This window comes from Myxocyprinus asiaticus, chromosome 4 (assembly GCF_019703515.2).
Source record: "Myxocyprinus asiaticus isolate MX2 ecotype Aquarium Trade chromosome 4, UBuf_Myxa_2, whole genome shotgun sequence".
Taxonomy (NCBI): Eukaryota; Metazoa; Chordata; class Actinopteri; order Cypriniformes; family Catostomidae; genus Myxocyprinus; species Myxocyprinus asiaticus.
Window position 1 is genome coordinate 20,427,935 of NC_059347.1, and position 18,099 is coordinate 20,446,033.

The window sequence follows — 18,099 nt, forward strand, 5'->3', positions numbered from 1 at the left end:
TGTGGACACTTTACAAAGGATCCTCCCAAGAAGTGTTGGTTAATGCTGTATTAACAGTAAATGTGTTAATCGCGATTAAGAAAAATTAACGTGTTAAACTTTTTTTTTTATTAATCGCATGCATTAAACTCCGACAGCACTAATTCATATGAAATATGATATATATATATATACATACATGCATACACTGGGGGCCAAATGTTTGGAATAATGTACAGATTTTGCTCTTATGGAAAGAAATTGGTACTTTTATTCACCAAAGTGGCATTCAACTGATCACAATGTATAGTCAGGACATTAATAACATGAAAAATTACTATTACAATTTGAAAAAAATTTCTTAAACTACTTCAAAGTGCAGCAATGACAGCTTTGCAGATCCTTGGCATTCTAGCTGTCAGTTTGTCCAGATACTCAGGTGACATTTTACCCCACACTTTCTGTAGCACTTGCCATAGATGTGGCTGTCTTGTCGGGCACTTCTCACGCACCTTACAGTCTAGCTGATCCCACAAAAGCTCAATGGGGTTAAGATCCATAACACTCTTTTACAATTATCTGTTGTCCAATGTCTGTGTTTCTTTGCCCACTCTAACCTTTTCTTTTTGTTTTTCTGTTTCAAAAGTGGCTTTTTCTTCGCAATTCTTCCCATAAGGCCTGCACCCCTGAGTCTTCTCTTTACTGTTGTACATGAAACTGGTGTTGAGCAGGTAGAATTCAATGAAGCTGTCAGCTGAGGACATGTGAGGCATCTATTTCTCAAACTAGAGACTCTGATGTACTTATCCTCTTGTTTAGTTGTACATCTGGGCCTTCCACATCTCTTTCTGTCCTTGTTAGAGCCAGTTGTCCTTTGTCTTTGAAGACTGTAGTGTACACCTTTGTATGAAATCTTCAGTTTTTTGGCAATTTCAAGCATTGTATAGCCTTCATTCCTCAAAACAATGATTGACTGACGAGTTTCTAGAGAAAGCTGTTTCTTTTTTGAATTTTTGAACTAATATTGACCTTAAGACATGCCGGTCTATTGCATACTGTGGCAACTCAAACACAAAGACAATGTTAAGCTTCATTTAATGAACCAAATAGCTTTCAGCTGTGTTTGATATAATGGCAAGTGATTTTCTAGTACCAAATTAGCAATTTAGCATGATTACTCAAGTATAAGGTGTTGGAGTGATGGCTGCTGGAAATGGGGCCTGTCTAGATTTGATCAAAAATGACTTTTTTCAAATATTGATGGTGCTGTTTTTTACATCAGTAATGTCCTGACTATACTTTGTGATCAGTTGAATGCCACTTTGGTGAATTAAAGTACCAATTTCCTTCCAAAATAGAAAAATCTGTACGTTATTCCAAACTTTTAGCCGCCAGTGTATATATATATATATATATATAATGAATCATATAACCATGGCCAACCTGGTCCTCTAACATTGACGTCCATACAGTCATTCTCAATCTCGCCCTGAGGGGGTGTAGGAGCGATGGATGGGATGCGCAGGTCAGCTGCATCCAAGTGCTGCTGCGTCCACTGCCGTTGATCTGGCTGATTATCTAATTCAAGCATCGCCTGGTCCTCAGACTAAAAGATGAGAAGAATACAGCAATAAGTCTAAAACAGAGACTTTTTAATCCTTATTAATCAATATATGCATGAACTTTTGTTAAAATATATAATGTAGTAAATTATCATATAATTTAAATTAAACCTTTAAATAAATGTAACAAAATACATTTGTTAAAAATACATTTATAAAAATACTTAATTTATCTTATAAATGAGAAATATGCATTGGTTCTCAGCTTACCCTGAAGCGTTTGATGTCGGATGCTTCCTCTTCTCCCCATTCATTCTGGTTGTCATCCATTAATGATATGTCTAAAGAGTTCTTAAGTGGCCTGTTATAAGAAAAAATGTCCCATTAGACATGTTGAAATAACATCTTTTAGCACTTTACCGCATCTCAGCTAAACTACCTTAAAGCCAGAAGTTGTCTTTGATTTAACAGCCTCCACCCCTTTCCAAAAAAACAGTTGATTTATTAAACTCAACCAATTCCATCATTAGCGTAAGTCATCAAAGATTTCCCTCCGACACCTTTTGACCAGTGAATTTCCATGATTTTTCCAAGACATTTCCAGTTTTTTTTTCTTCATATTTATAGAGCCAATTAAATGCTTTAGAGTACAGCATAACTTGAAAAATATATATTCACAGTAGAAATTTCCAGGACTTTTCCATCACTTTTAATTATTTCCCTTATTTCCATGACTTTTCCAGGCCTGGAAATCCTTATTTTAAAATTCCCTAATATTTCCAGGTTTTCCATGACCGTGGGAACCCAGCATCTTGATTTGTCAAACTATTCCGTCCCCAAAGATCCTCAAAGCTGACATAGCGAACTGACCTCAGACCAACAGAGTCTTCACCGACCGGCTCTCTCCTCTTCTTCTTGCTGGGCTCGCTGGTCTTGAAACCCTCCGGAAACCAGAGTTGACCATGTTCACGCCGACGTTTGCGAGATGCGACCATTCCCACAGCGACAAAGGCCAGCAGTGCCAGTCCAGCCAGAACCACATAGACTGGATAGAGCTCTATGGGCGACTTACCTTCGGTCTTACCTGCCGAAGGAAGAAAAGATGACATGTCAGAGCCACAGAAGAGTGCGGGACAGGGATGATGAGTCCAGTTCCTCGCCCCAGAGATGAGGCACAATTTGCTTGTAGAGTTCCGGAGATGGGTGGATGCACTAAAGTATGGCACGCATTTGTGGTAATCAGACTTGCTAACCGCCTCATCGAAAAGGAGGAGCTGGCAAATAAGAAAAGGAGAAGGACAGAAAAAAGCAACGAAAGAACACCTCCTCTCGCCTTTCTCAGCCCAGGGTACAAGGAGACAACTTTACCATTTCTTCTTTAAGGGGAAAAAAAGGGAGGGATTAATGAACTTCAAATTACTGCGCACACTTTAAAGCTGTAAAGACGAAGGATTTATTAGGATTTTCAGGATAACAAAGACTCCCAACTTCTAGCACACTCCCGATCAATTTTTCTCCTTTTTTTTTTGCACGCTCTCTCCACTAACGATTTTGAAATGATAAACTCTGCTTACCTAAACCCTTAGAGATGCATTAAGTCCTGGTTCATTCAACAAGGTTAAGGTTGCACCAGCCCTCATCATTTTAGATTCATGCCAAGTACATTTGGGCTATATGCATGTTTGGATGTGTGTGCAAGTATCTTGTTGGGACAAATGCGCTGACATGATTTACATCAATTAACTATTTTGGTGCCTGGAGCCAGTGGATTTGGCTCCAGACTACGGCATTGATTGTTTAGTCTGTCAAATGCACATTTGCTTCATTGTTATGTAGAAGAAACACACAAACTTCAAAGTGATTCCTGTAATCCGTGGTAGTAGGTGGCATGCAGAGTGTGGGGTTAAGGGTTGGGGGTTTGTGGTGGTAAATGCTTCTGAAATATTGAGTGAGATGAGAGGCCTAGTCTTGATTAAGGGCATTATAAGCAAGATGTGAGGCACACAACAATGCTCGTGCCAACCGAGGGGTGTACATGCACCTTAATCACTCACTTGTGACGGCCTCAATGACGTAAGGCATATTCAGATTGCCGCTAGATGCCAGGGCTCCAAGGAAAGCCGCCACATCTTTTGCACTCTGGAAGCACTCAGAGGTCTGCTGGTAGCACTGACGGTTGTCTATCTCCAGGTACACCACAGAGCTGTCAAATGATCAAATGAATCAATGTTGAAATGTAGCATCATTTTTAAATAAGACATTGCACTGATGTCCTTCCTCTAAAACAGGGGTCTTCAACATGAGGTCGGTGACCCCTAAGGTGCCCGTGGTGATACTGCAGGGATTCTTATTTAATTAAGTTATTATTTATTCTAAAAAATAAAAAAAAGTTGACTTCAACTAAGGAGAAGCTAAAGTTCAGCTTTAAATGTCCCTCCAAAATGTAAATGTATTAAAGAGATAGTTCACCCCAAAATTAAAATTCTCTCATCTTTTAACCTCATGCCATCCCAGATGTGTATGACTTTCTTCAGCAGAACACAAAGATTCTAAGAAGAATATCTCTGTAGGTCCATACAATGCAAGGGAATGGTGATCAGACCTTTGTAGCTCCAAAAATCACATAAAGGAAACACAGAAGTAATCAAAAAAGACACCAGTGTTTAAATCCATATCTTCAGAAGCTATATAATAGGTGTGTGTAAGAAACAGATCAAAATTTAAGTCCTTTTTTTATTCAATCTCCACTTTCACTTGCACATCTGAAAGTCACATGTGGTGCCTGTTTAGTTTCACTTTCACATCTGAATGATAACAAAGTATGTAAATATAGTTCATTAAAGGGACAGTTCACCCTAATGCAAATGTAAATGATCATTTATCATATATTCCTAAAATATGGTACTATATGTATGTTATTGTAGGCCAGGCTTAAAATTTAACACTCATTATGTAACAGGGAATTAAAAGGTTGAAGACCCCTGATCTAAAACTAGCTTATAATATTTTTTAAATATACTATACTGTATGCACATACTAACCCTTTGATCTGCAACTCATCCAGCTCTCTGCGTCTTCTCCCTCGTTCCATCACTGTATTGTAAATGCTGCTTTTTTCTGAGCTTAAGACGTTAGTAGAAAAATCGCTCCAGCCATCCAGAGATCGCTTGATGTTGTGCTTCCTCAGCTCCTGGTCATTGCCGTAATATGGGTAGATCATTGCTTCCCCCTTGCTGTCATGCTGGAAAACAACGTTCGTGTGTAGCACTCGGCTGAGCTCCCGCAGAAATCCAAAGGAGTGGTTTCGGAGCTGATCGGGCATAATGTGGACCACCACAACCAGTTGTCCAACAGCTAACTTCTCAGGTATGTTGTCAGCACAGTCCAGACCGTCCCACTCACACTCGGCATTATTGCAGCCCTGGTCACAGTGGCCATCTGCATAGTGGTCTTTACAATACTGGTCGTAAAGTGGACTATGAGAGAAGAGAGCAGGGTGATTAGAAATGTTATCCATGCTGGAAAATCCAGCTAACCTGTTTCTGATAGTAGCTGGTTTTACATGGTTTCTAACTGGTCCAAGCTGGTCTAGATGGTTGATCACTGGGGTATCAGCTTGTGGACCTGTTTTGACCTGGTAAACCACTTTGGACCATCAACAAACCAGCAACCATGTTCCAAAAGCCAGTATGACCACAATAAAGGAATAGTTCACAAGAATATTACAATTCTGGCATCATTTGCTTATCCTTATGTTGTTCCAAAGAGTATCATTTTCTTTCTTTTTCTTTTCTTTTTTTTTTTTTTGCTTATGTGAAACACAAAAGGAGATATTCTGCAGAATGTACTGAATGTCTGAGCTGTTCTTTTCCATACAATGAAAATAATAGTAACTGAATAATGATTTGAATTTCTCTCTGTTCTTCACACTTGCAATATATCTTATGGACCACTTTTATGATGTTTTGGGTTCTTTTTGGAGCTTGATAGTTAAAATCACCATTCACTTTCAGTCTATAAAAAAGAACAGCTTGGACATTCTGCAAAATATTTGATCTCTATCTATGTTTAAATTGTAACATCAAATAATAGCTTAAAAGCTTCTTTCTTCAAAGACTTTACCATGACGTGCAACAGTTGTCAGGCAAAAGACTAGAGAGTATGTCCTGTGAAGCACACTCTTTTCAACTGTCTCCCATGTTGAATTTGGAGACCAATCTGTTTCAGATTATCCTGTAACCCACAGGTACTGAACGACGTGGGAACCACCTTCAAGAGGAGGTTACACATGATTGGCCAAGCTATGCTATGCTGAAATTGAAAGCAAAGATCTAAGCAATGGAATGCATGATGTTTGAACATTATACCTCACAAAAGTTCTCTCAAGCAAAACCCTTTCTTTTCATGGTGATTTTCTCTTGAGGCAACTATGGAGAATTAATCATGTGGGGAAAGTCATCCGGGGAAAAACATATCTCTCTTTGGCTGATGCCAAAACCAATAACTAGAGTCAAGTAATCGATATAATGCAGATATATGTAAAATAGGCTAATGCTAATTTACGTATAGTAATAGAGATTAGAGGTAGACCGAAATATCGGTTTTACTGATTAATCTGTGCCTAAAGCTGCTATTTGGAACTATCAGTTATCTGCAAAAATATATGCCGATAGCTGCCAATAGTTTTTTTTTTAATTAGTTTTTTATCCCTCCATTTTCCTTTGTGGTCGGCGCTACAGAACCCTACAGTTAGAACGGCTTGGTTTAATATTATAACAGCAGCCCCTAGAAGTGAAATAAAAACAATCAGTGACACCTCGTGAGGATTTGCTGTATCAAAATTGACAATATTTAACCATATTTTTATTCTCACTTCAATGCTTATTTTGTTATTTTGATGTGATAATCAAGTGTTCTAACTTTTAAGCGAGGGCATATGTGGAAATTTGCCCTTCATATCTTGTGTATAGAGCATTGTAACGTGGCGTAGTCTCTCTCATTTCAAAGTAAGAGTCCCTGGTGCGTTCCAGGCATTTTTATAGTTAGAAGTCCCACGTTATTCGCCAAATCATACTTTTTTCTGATTATTATTGCGATTTTGGTTGAACAAGAAACTTCATCTAGGACTTTATACATTTTGGACACTTGTAGCCTCTATGTCTGTGCTCGTCATAGCGAGGAAAGAATAAGACAATTCTTAAACATTCTATATAAATAGATTTTATGAACTAGCATCCAGTTAATCTGTTATCGGCATTTCCCACCTCCTTAGTTATCAGTATCAGCAAAATCCAAAATTTGTCGGCCTCTAATAGGTATGTACACATACAGTATATGCTCTATATTTACTCAAAATCACTTTTGCAAAATTTTGCATTATCCATTCACATTATCCACTATCTATGGCTTCAGTTTATTGGGCAAGACAGCACAATTATCAGTCAATAAACACAAACTGGCCAAAAATATCAATAGGATAAAGTCAGATTTTCAAATATAAAGCACCACTCACTTGCACTGTCCCTCCAGTCTCTGGCAATCAAACCCATCGTAGAGGCATCCAGCATTGTGACATTGCTCATCACACTTCCCATTATTAAAATAACGCCAGCACTGCAGCGCAGCTGAGCAGTTCTGCCATGGATCAATGAAGTTCAGGGAGCAGTCCCCTCCATCCCAGTCACAGGCATAATTATTACACATGCTGTCACAGATCTTATTGTCTTTCTTTTTTGCACACTCTGCGATCTCACAGCTCGCTGTCACTTCTGGAGCAGGTGTGATGTCTCGTCCTGAGCCACCTGGGAAGCTGTAGTCCAGGATGTGGCAGAAGAGGCCATTAAAGCCAGTAGGACAGATACAATGGTAGTAAGGGGCCTCTGAGGTGTACTCGCAGGTGCCTCCATTATAGCAAGGATTGGGGGTGCAGTGGCCATCTGTGGGATACTGGCACTCGGGGCCAGTGAAGGCAGGGGTGCACAGGCATTTGGGACTCTTGTGACCAGAAACACAAGTACCACCATTTTTGCAATGGAGGCTCCCACAGGCATGAGCGTCATACTCACATGTTGAGCCCGTAAAACCCTAAAAGAGACACAGACAAGTTGCAAAATGCATTATTATGGATAACTGACATGTGTGATATGCAGGCTGTAATTCTGTGTTCAGAATATGAAAATTAATGTGATTATATTAAAATAAATCTGTGACCACATGAATGAAATAGAAAAGCTTGTTCTTTTACTGCAGACAGAGAGCCAGAGACAGGGTGAAAAATGATCATATATTATTAAATTATGACTGTTTTGGTGCAAAAAAAACAAAAAAACAAAAAAAACATTACTAACATTATCAGTGGACCTCAGGGAAGATAATACAATTATTTAAAAAAATAACATTTCATGACCACTTTAAAATATACAACTTTGTATTAGTATATGTTGAAATTAACACACCAAGAAGTACTTTTAAAGTATTATTCATTGTTAATGTTAACTAATGTAATTAACTAATGTAAACAAATACAATCTAATTGTAGTGTCATCAGCATAATACAAGCATATAAATGAAGATATTTCATGAATTTGTTAAACAGTTCACTACACCTATGTAAACTCAAAATACTGTACTGACCGGTGGACATTTGCAGATGAAGCCATGAGGTGTGTTGCTAGCCACAGCGCAGGTGCCTCCATTATGACAAGGCTTCCCTTTACACCCATCAAACACTTTGTCACAGTGCTGACCTGTCAGCACACACAAACAAGCTCATAAGTCTCAAACTATGAATCTAAACATAACACAAGCTCAAACACACTGAACTACACTGAATTGTGGCATTGCTGTTACAGCCCTCTAAAACAATATGGTCCTGTATTGTACCTGTGTATCCGGTACGACACTCGCAGCGGTAGTTGTTGGTGAGCTGAATGCAGCTGTGTGTGCCGCGGGGGTCACAAGGGTTGGACAAGCATTCATTGACATCACCCTCACAACGTTCCCCCACATATCCCGCCGGGCAGGTGCAGTGATACCCACCCACACGGTCCACACAGCGGCCCTTGTTAAAGCACTTGGGCTCCTGGGTGATTGGGTCAGTAAAGGGTGTGCAGTCATCAATGTTGATCTCGCAGTGAACGCCTGAGAGAGGGCAGAGAGGAAACCTTTTACTATTGCAGAGATGTAGATATAGGCTTTGTTCTAAAACCTAGTCTGCTGCCTTGCTGTGTACCACCCACATTGTCACCTACATTCTAAGGAAGCTGAAATGAACCCTCAAAAGTGACTGGAATGCACAGCCACATGAATAGCACTCTGTACAGGAGACTTGTAACAAACAGAATTAGACATTAGCTTGTTTTAATGATTTTAAGATTTAATTCGATTTTTTAATCCAATACGTTTTCAGCAGTGAATGGAATAAACCTATAATCAATATTTCTGTCGCTTCAATCCACAATCAGACACATGCCTATTGTATGATGCCTTAAATTGCTGTCTAGGTTATGGAATAGAACTATAGACTACGAGAAAGAGCAGTTAGCTTTAATTGGGCTGGGTAATATAACACTGTTGCAGGTTTATATTTTATAAAATAAAAGTCCATATATGAGATGTGATTAAGCATATACTTTTTGCATGCATGACTAAATCAATTATAGAGAAAACATCTAAGCCTGCTGATAACAATTAAGTCCTAATTAATGAAGAGATGGATGGGCAAAGAAAGCAAAACAGAGGAGGAAGTGAAAGCTGACCTTGTGTTCCTCGGGGACAGGAGCATTTGTAGGTATTGATCAGGTCGATGCATGTGCCCCCATTCTGGCAGGGCTGAGAGAGGCACTCATTGATCTCATTAGAGCAGTTCACTCCATGATAACCTGGCACGCACTTCAAGAAATGAGAAAAAGAGTAAGGCGAATTAATGCCAAACATGAAACAAGGCAGCCCTTTCTGCCCTCTTTGCAAAACAAGCAATTCTTTTAGAAAAAAAGAGAGATTTACATCATAAGGCTTCAAAGACTATTACTATCACTCATTCTGCTAGACCTTTCTCTCTTTCACTTGTGTTCTTAGGCCCAAAACATACAGTGCGTACTCAACTAAACTGATCCTTTTTACTGCGGGAAGTACCGCCGCGTAAAAACTTGAAATTCTAAAACGTGAGACTCATTCGCAAAATCACCGCCAGGAGGTGCAAAGGGACACTTTTGTCACCATCCTTTAGTAGTGTGAAAAAAGTGAGAGTTATTCTGATTAACAATGTTAATGTTATTATTGGTATTTTATTTTTTACATTTTGATGTGTAGAAGGCGATCTAACAATGCAAAATTAATGGCAGCATTAAAGTTATAGTTTAGTTAGCTCATGATTTTTTTTTTTTATAATGTCAGCCTTTTTCAATAAATAAACTGTTGCTTCATAGATATTAGTTATCTAATCATCTTCCTGAAATAAAAAAAATAAAAAAACATCAATGCATAATTAACGGCATTAACCCGTGTTACCATTGACCCGGTTAGTTGGTAGTGATAGATTAAAATAGAGTGGTTCAAATAAAACCCAGCTGATAAGCATAATAAAATACACTGATCAGCCACAACATAAAACCACCTGCCTAATATTGTGTAGGTCCAACTCGTGCTGCCAAAACAGCGCCAACCCGCATCTCAGAATAGCATTCAGAGATGATATTCTTCTCACCACAATTGTACAGAGTGGTTATCTGAGTTACTGTAGACTTTGTCAGTTCGAACCAGTCTGGCCATTCTCTGTTGACCCCTCTCATCAATAAGGCATTTCTGTCCACAGAACTGTCCCTCACTGGATGTTTTTTGTTTTTGGCACCATTCAGAGTAAATTCTAGAGACTGTTGTGTGTGAAAATCCCAGGAGATCAGCAGTTACAGAAATACTCAATCCAGCCCGTCTGGCACCAACAATCATCCATGCGAATATCTAATCAGCCAATCGTGTGGCAGCAGTGCAGTGCATAAAATCATGCATATATGGGTCAGGAGCTTCAGTTAATGTTCACATCATCCATCAGAATGGGAAAAAATGTGATATCAGTGATTTGGACCATGGCATGAATGTTGGTGCCAGACGGGCTGGTTTGAGTATTTCTGTAACTGCTGATCTCCTGGGATTTTCACACACAACCATCTCTAGAATTTACTCAGAATGGTGCCAAAAACAAAAAACATCCAGTGAGCGGCAGTTCTGTGGACGGAAATGCCTTGTTGATGAGAGAGGTCAACAGAGAATGCCCAGAATGGTTCGAACTGACAAAGCCTATGGTAACTCAGATAACCGCTCTGTGCAATTGTGGTGAGAAGAATATAATCTCAAATGCTATTCTGAGATGCAGGTTGGTGCTGTTTTGGCGGCACGAGGGGGACCTACACAATATTAGGCAGGTGGTTTTAATGTTGTGGCTGATCAGTGTATATATGTGCTTATTATTTTGATATTATATATTATATGATCTGATATGATTTAAAGTTACAGAGGATGGTGTGGTGTAGAGAAAAGCTAAAGTTCTGAATTCATCTCATGTGGACTGATAGCCTGGTGGAAGTGTGTTCGGTACGACAGAACGACATGCGCAACAGGTTCGAGACCTGGTTTTCTTATCTTATTGTTTGTTTGTTTGGATACACGTGGTAAGTAAAATATATCCAGTAGATTCATGTAAAACATTTTGTGATGTGGCTGGCACTAGCTGAGATTCCATCCAACAATTTGTATGCGCATTTTGAAATTGCACATAAGAAATCCTGAATGGAAACACTTGATATGAGAATTCTCAAAATTTGCTAAAAATTAATGCGCAAGGAGGAGGTGGATTTTGTTGAGTTTTGCATTAGATCAAATTCACATTAAGGTGATGGAAACGCAAAACATTTAGCCTACGTGTTTTGACCATTCATGCACATGTTATGAGTGTGTGAAGGCTTGGTGTGACTGGCGCAACGAAAGGACAGACCTTGGCACACAATTCTTCTAACACAGCTCTTGACATTCAGAAGTGTTTAACCCACAGCTGGTCTTCAAAGTGGATCCTCACAATCCGCCAGAGCAGTTTAGAGTGCGAGCGATGCCGAATCCCAGGCATGCAAAGGCATGTCAACCCTCATTATGTCAGATTGTTCTGTGGCACCTCTGGGCAGCAATTAATAACCATTTAAAAAAAAAAAAACACACAGATTCTCTTTAACCCCTGCATGTCAACTGCATCTTCATATTTTGTTTTAAATGATTATTAAAACACATTGTGAATATTCATGATTTTATTTAATAGCTATACTGAAAACACAACAATGATAGACTAAAATATAGTGTTTCAGTTGAAACCTTGCTCAACATGAAATATATATATATATATGCTTATTTTAAAGTTATTTCTAGTTTTTCATTCTGAAGTTACAGAGGATGGCGTTGAGTACAGAAAAGCTTGAATATGCACATGTGAACTGATAATACAGTGGTAGCATTTCTGGCTGAGGAGCCAGAGGACGCAGGATCAAAACCTGCTTTTTTCCCTCTTTTTTTGTACGTGTGAAAAAGTCAAATGCAACCAGCAGACAAACAATATGCTTTTATTGCTTAAATACACATTTGACCATATACAAATATTAACATTTGATATTGCTGAAGTTAATTTCAACATTCAAAACAAATGCAGACATTATTTCAACACTGCATGGTTTTTGTTTGCATTTCATTCCATTTTGCACTGTGGCTGGTACTGACTCTGTGTCCTGTAAGATTATTGTTGGTCATTTGGTTTTATACTGCATTAATTAATTAATTAATTATATAATTTATTAATATGGACCAACTACTTATTTATTAATTAATACATTTACTCTCATATTTGTTGCCACAATTGTGTTTTAATCTTTTGAAGAGTCACAGCCCCACACATCACCTTTGTCTGTGTTCGCATGGGGAATGGGAAACACCAAAAGTAGATAATAGCCCACCTTTAACACCCACCTCGAGCATTCGATTGTGTCATCAGAGAACTGTTACTGCAACTTAACTTGAAGTAAAATGTAAATTGTACCCAACTGACATGTGACATGCCGTTATTGCATATAGTACAGCTCTGGAAAAAATTAAGAGACCACTCGAAATGTTCAGTTTCTCTGGATTTACTATTTATAGGTATGCATTTATAGAATAAAACAAAAATGTCCATTTTACTTAAAGTACTGACAACATTTCTTCCAAATTCAAAATAAAAACATTGTCATTTAGAGCACTTATTTGCAGAAAATGACAACTGGTCAAAATAACAAAAAAGATGCAGTGTTTTTAGACCTTGAATAATGCAAAGAAAACAAGTTCATATTCATTTTTAAACAACACAATACTAATGTTTTAACTTGGGAAGAGTTCAGAAATCAATATTTGGTGGAATAACCCTAATTTTCAATCACAGCTTTCATGCGTCTTTGCACGCTTTCCACCAGTCTTTCACATTGCTGTTGGGTGATTTTATGCCATTCCTGGCACAAAAATTAAAGCAGGAATTCAACAGACAACGGAATGGTATGGCTGCCATACATGTAGAGATGCTGATTTAAGAAACATTTGGAGTGGTCTCTTAATTTTTTCCAGAGCTGTCTATATGCATTTATTCACATACATATTCATATTTGATATAGATGTCTTAAAAGTCGATTAAAACATTCGAAACAAATGCTAAGACATCTTTTCAGCATTTAAAGTTTTTTCTTAATTTTTTAAGCCATATTTTATGTTAATGTTTATCAAGGAAGAGTCTGTCTTCGCTGCTGAAATGACATGGGAAGAAAAGTGGTTTGGGAAAAGCTGGATTTGAACCCGCCTCACAATCAGAATTAGCACCATAAACCAACACTCTACTGATCACGCAATGATAATAATTAAATTTGACCAAGACGCTGAGATCCCGAGTCAGAGAAAACGCCCGCCGCACTCCAAGACTCAGATCACCGCGAGAACAACAACATTTAACAACATTTAAAATGCTTTGTGCACATTTAATAAAATAAAGTTTTATTATCTTCGATGACATGAAATGGGGATGAAACACAAACCTGTCCTGACGTCCTCTACAGATACAGTAACCATAGTATCATCATGGTATTTTGTAGTAAAATAATTGTAACCACAAAACTAAACATGGTTAATAGCTACTTTATATTAAAACCATATTACTGTAGTAACACCATTTTTAATTGCATCAAATCTATGTTTTCTGCCCAAAAAGCATGGTTAATACAAAATTACTATAGTAAAACTACCTTTACATTCATTTTGTTTATTATTATAAATATTATTAAAGAAAATATTAAGAGTGGAGGCAGAAAACAGAATGGGAAAAATAATGCAACAAATGCGCACTTGAACCCGGACCGAATAGGGATTGATGAACTGGCGTTATGCCCTGAGCTACTGCAACAACATACTCAATGCTCTGTTTGCAGGTATTATTTAGACCTGGGTGCAGATAGTCACTCCGAAAAATAACATTGAGCTTTTGGGCAACATCGAATAGCAAATATTAATTACTAATAAAATACAAGACAGATAACAAATAACAAAGAAATTTTTTTTAATTTTTTTTTTATTTTTGTCTTTTGTGACAAGAACTTGCAGTTTTGAACTACATAGCTTTTGTGGTTTACATGTAGCGTAAAACTCAAACGCATACTGAGACAAATATTATACAAATAATGTGGTCGCGATACTTCCAGTCTTATTCATGTAATGGCAAATTGCTATTCTTATTAAAATATTTAACAATATTTCATTTGATGCTCTCATAAAGAATAATTCGGTTAACTGTTTCTAACGGTTTTATTGCCAGGAGAATATAACATATGATATAATGATATACATATAAATTAATTAATTCACATTTGATAATCCTGTTTAAAAATAGAAAATGTGGGCTAGCCTATCGACACATTAAATTAAAGCACAGACTCAGCGTCTTGACAGTTTTCAGAAGTTGCAATTGTTTGAATTTGTTGCCTAATGATGCTCGCTCATAACATCAGTGTATATGTATAAACAAATACTCACAAATGATAATTCTCTCTAATGAAATGTGAATGAATAAATGGAAACAAATAAGTCCCGATGTGTGGGCATCCTCGTGAACACTAAATGTTGCAGTAAAGTGTTTATCATGGTATTCATTGCTGTGTCCCTCCAGCTAATTAGTGTTTGTTCTTGTTTCTTCTTCTATTTAATGTCAGTTGGCAAAACAAGCACTACTGCTTTAAACTGAAATACAAAATCATCCCAATCATTGTAGAATAATTAATTCTCAAATAGAGCTATTCAAGTCATCTGGTGAAGTCATCCTGTATTTTTTCATATCGTAATATAAATCGCAGAAAAACAAAATATCGCAATGTCATTTTTTTCCAATTTTGTGCAGCCCTAATGTGGTGTATCATTGGCAATAGACTCAGAAATAGACTTTAATTTGACTGCGAAGAATTGAAGAAAGCCATTCACAAGCTCATCAGAGCCAGAAACATCATGTTCTGGAGGCTTAATGAGTTTATTTACCATTGCAAAAAAGAGCTTTAGGTCTGCATCTAGAGTTTTTAATGGTTGAGGAGAGATAGGAGCAGCATGCAGCTGTGAGGGCAGTTTGGTAGTTGAGCATGTGCTCTGTATAAACCAGTGAATGTACAGTGAGTTCAGTTTTTCTGTACAATCTTTCAAGGGGACAGCCTTCAGCTTTCATAGCCCGGAGCTCGGGAGTAAACCAGGGTGAGGCGTGAGTGGAGGGAACCAACCTAGTCTTAACAGGGGCATGCTTCTGAAGTGCTTTAGAAACAGCATCATTATAGATAGAACAGATCTCTGATGGACAGTGAGATAATAAAGAGTCTGACAGAGGAGAGGCACTTATAAAATCAAAGAAAGATGTGGGGTTGACAGAGCTGGTTTTATGGTAGGAAAGCAGTTTTTTATGCATGGTGTATATATTGGTAAACTGAAGCTAAAGTTTAAAAGTTTGTGGTCAGAGAAAGCAAAGTCAGAGCCAGAAACAGAAACAGAGATATTAGATAAGCCAGATCAACAAATAAGATCCGGTATATGACCCCTGGAGTGAGTTGCAAAATCAACATGTCGTATGAGATTGAAACATTCCAATATAGACATACCTTTGTAAGATTGCGCTGTATTTTCATGTATATTGAAAACACCAAGTACCATAAGACATAGCACAGACAATAGTAAGTAACGAGATGTTCGATTGGGTTCAAAAGTTCAGAGAAAAAATCAGGGTGAGACTTAGAAGGTTGATAGCTTAAGATTACAGACAATGATGGATGACCAACAATTTTCAAGGCTAAGTACTCAAAAGAGGAGACATCATGAAACTCAGTCACAGAGATTGTAATACTCTCACGGCAAACTACAGCCAATCCTCCACCCCTACAATGGAGACGCGGCTTAGAACAATTGGTGTATCCAGACGATGTAAGCAAGTTTAAAATTTAGGAATCATTGGGCACTTGCCAGGTTTCAGTAAGAAGAAGCATATCCATTTTTTGTCTGTAATCATTTAATTAAGCACTGATGATTTGCCTCTAAAAAGTGAGAGTTTAACAAGGCACAGTGTAAATTTGAAGATGCGAGTTTGTGGCTGCCATAATGGGGATCAATGAGCAATGATCTCAAATTTCCACAATTAATTACATGATTTGAATATGGAAATTTACGGGGAGCCCGGTGTTAGACCAGAGACAAGTGGTGAAAAGTCCAAAGTGTCCGCTTTGATCTGTGTATATAACGTGGATACCATACAATTTCGAGTTGTTTACACCACTCATAAGTGTCTGAGGGCAGGCGAAAAAATCCTTTCAAAGCTCTAAGCTGAGCAGTTGAGTACTGAACAGCCATGTCGGATGAAAAAGTGTGGTTGAAGCTGGCCAAAAACACTACAAAAATTCCAATGAACAGCATTTGAAAGCAGTTAAACAGAGACATGACCAATAATTGTTCAGGACCTAAGCAAACAGCTTACCAATAAAACTACTACGTTAGCCAGAACCGTATCGTAACCACACGAAACAAACCACAGGAAGGAAGGATACCCAACCATTTTAAGGAATGCCAGCACAAATAATAGTGTGGAAACTCACTGTATCAAATGTGGAGGAGGTGATGGATATGAAGGGAGAGGGCTCGCAGAAGATTGGCGTAATGGGATCACAAAAGAAGCCAGGTCAGTCATCAGGATCATTTGTAAAAAATAGTCCATGTCCATTTATTCCAGAACAGCAGTTAATATCCAAAAAAGGCTGATCAAAAGAAATAGTGTTATGAGCAAGATCAAGATCAAACTCCAAGCAGTTAGTCTAGAGGTCCAAAAAACAAACAGGCACCAGCGTGAAGCGGCAGCACAAGCGCGCACAGCGTACTCACGAGCTTCCGGTGTCTCTAGTGTGAATGAGAGGCCACACCAAGTACAAGTACATGAATGGAAACGTTTCAAGCGACACAAGCTCCCGGGCAGCTATTTTCCATGGACACAAGCAGCATAAAAGTACAACTCCTATCTACTTGAATAGGGAAAGACAGAAATCTCCAAAACTGTTGGTCAAGATTAGGATCTAAGAACATATTTCAAATCAGCAGTAAAATCTGACAATGATGGGATCACAAATTGTACTTCTTTAGCTCTGATCATGCTAAAAAAATGCTAATTTTCAGGCTGGTTCAGCTAATACACATGCGCGTTCTCGAGTTTACTGACAGGCGATATCTGTATCTAAAAGGTGATTGGCTCTTTTACCTGTAAGGCGGGACTTAATTTTCTACATCCATCATATTGGATGTTACAATTTCTCCCATTCATTTCAATACAAGTGCTCCGTCTCGGGCTAAATAGTCTCTGACTTGACACAAGTAAGGGATACAGGGGCACAATAGTGGGAATTAGTCTTCTTCTACAGTACATTTTCTCTTAGGTCAACTAAAGACAGTTTGTTACTGCCACAGTACTGCAATAATGCATGTTTCTTTGTTTATTTATTATTTGTTTGAAGAATTGTATTGTATCTTGGCTATAGGTTAAATAATAAAATAAAAAACTGTCTTTGCAATGCAATGGCCACACATTCGCATATGTGTTTGCTTACTTGCATACAGTATGTTACTGGCCCTATTCTTTAAATGCTAATGTGGGATTTGTTAAAAAGATAAAATGTGTTTTGAATAACCTCACCACTCATCCTAACCAATAGATGTTCTAAACAAATTTTTAACTGACTTCACAGGAATAGCCGCCCAGATAGTCGGTGCAGGTTGCTCCGTTCTGGCAAGGGTTGGGAATGCATTCATCCACTTGCTCCTCACAATAGCTGCCTGTGTATCCTGCCTGACAGTGGCAATAGTGTGTGTTTCCCGCATCCAAACACTGGCCAGAGTTACGACACAGCCGAACCACGTCTACACCTAAAGATGTGGGGTAAAGACAACATGGAAAACTTGTAATTGTTTTGGAACAAATTGAGCAGAATTGTATGGCAGACTG

The 18,099-nt window shown here is 38.1% G+C and overlaps 1 protein-coding gene and 1 long non-coding RNA gene across 3 annotated transcripts in view; one reads left to right on the forward strand and one right to left on the reverse strand.

Moving 5' to 3' along the window:
• The window catches only part of LOC127433757 (uncharacterized), a 59,549-nt gene that overhangs the window by 20,228 nt on the left and 21,222 nt on the right, over positions 1–18,099 (forward strand). The window lies entirely within an intron of this gene.
• The window catches only part of LOC127433671 (neurogenic locus notch homolog protein 1-like), a 98,672-nt gene that overhangs the window by 11,216 nt on the left and 69,357 nt on the right, over positions 1–18,099 (reverse strand). The window contains exons 21-30 of one of the 2 annotated variants that reach the window (XM_051685766.1): positions 17,836–18,020; positions 9,299–9,431; positions 8,424–8,681; positions 8,175–8,287; positions 7,054–7,625; positions 4,583–5,017; positions 3,596–3,744; positions 2,412–2,625; positions 1,812–1,902; positions 1,423–1,585 (exon numbers count right to left, since the gene is read on the reverse strand). In XM_051685766.1, the coding sequence (XP_051541726.1) occupies positions 1,423–1,585; positions 1,812–1,902; positions 2,412–2,625; positions 3,596–3,744; positions 4,583–5,017; positions 7,054–7,625; positions 8,175–8,287; positions 8,424–8,681; positions 9,299–9,431; positions 17,836–18,020 (2,313 nt within the window). Of the gene's footprint in view, positions 1–1,422; positions 1,586–1,811; positions 1,903–2,411; positions 2,626–3,595; positions 3,745–4,582; positions 5,018–7,053; positions 7,626–8,174; positions 8,288–8,423; positions 8,682–9,298; positions 9,432–17,835; positions 18,021–18,099 lie in introns of those variants that run through there. The other variant, XR_007895912.1, reaches the window with a different exon arrangement.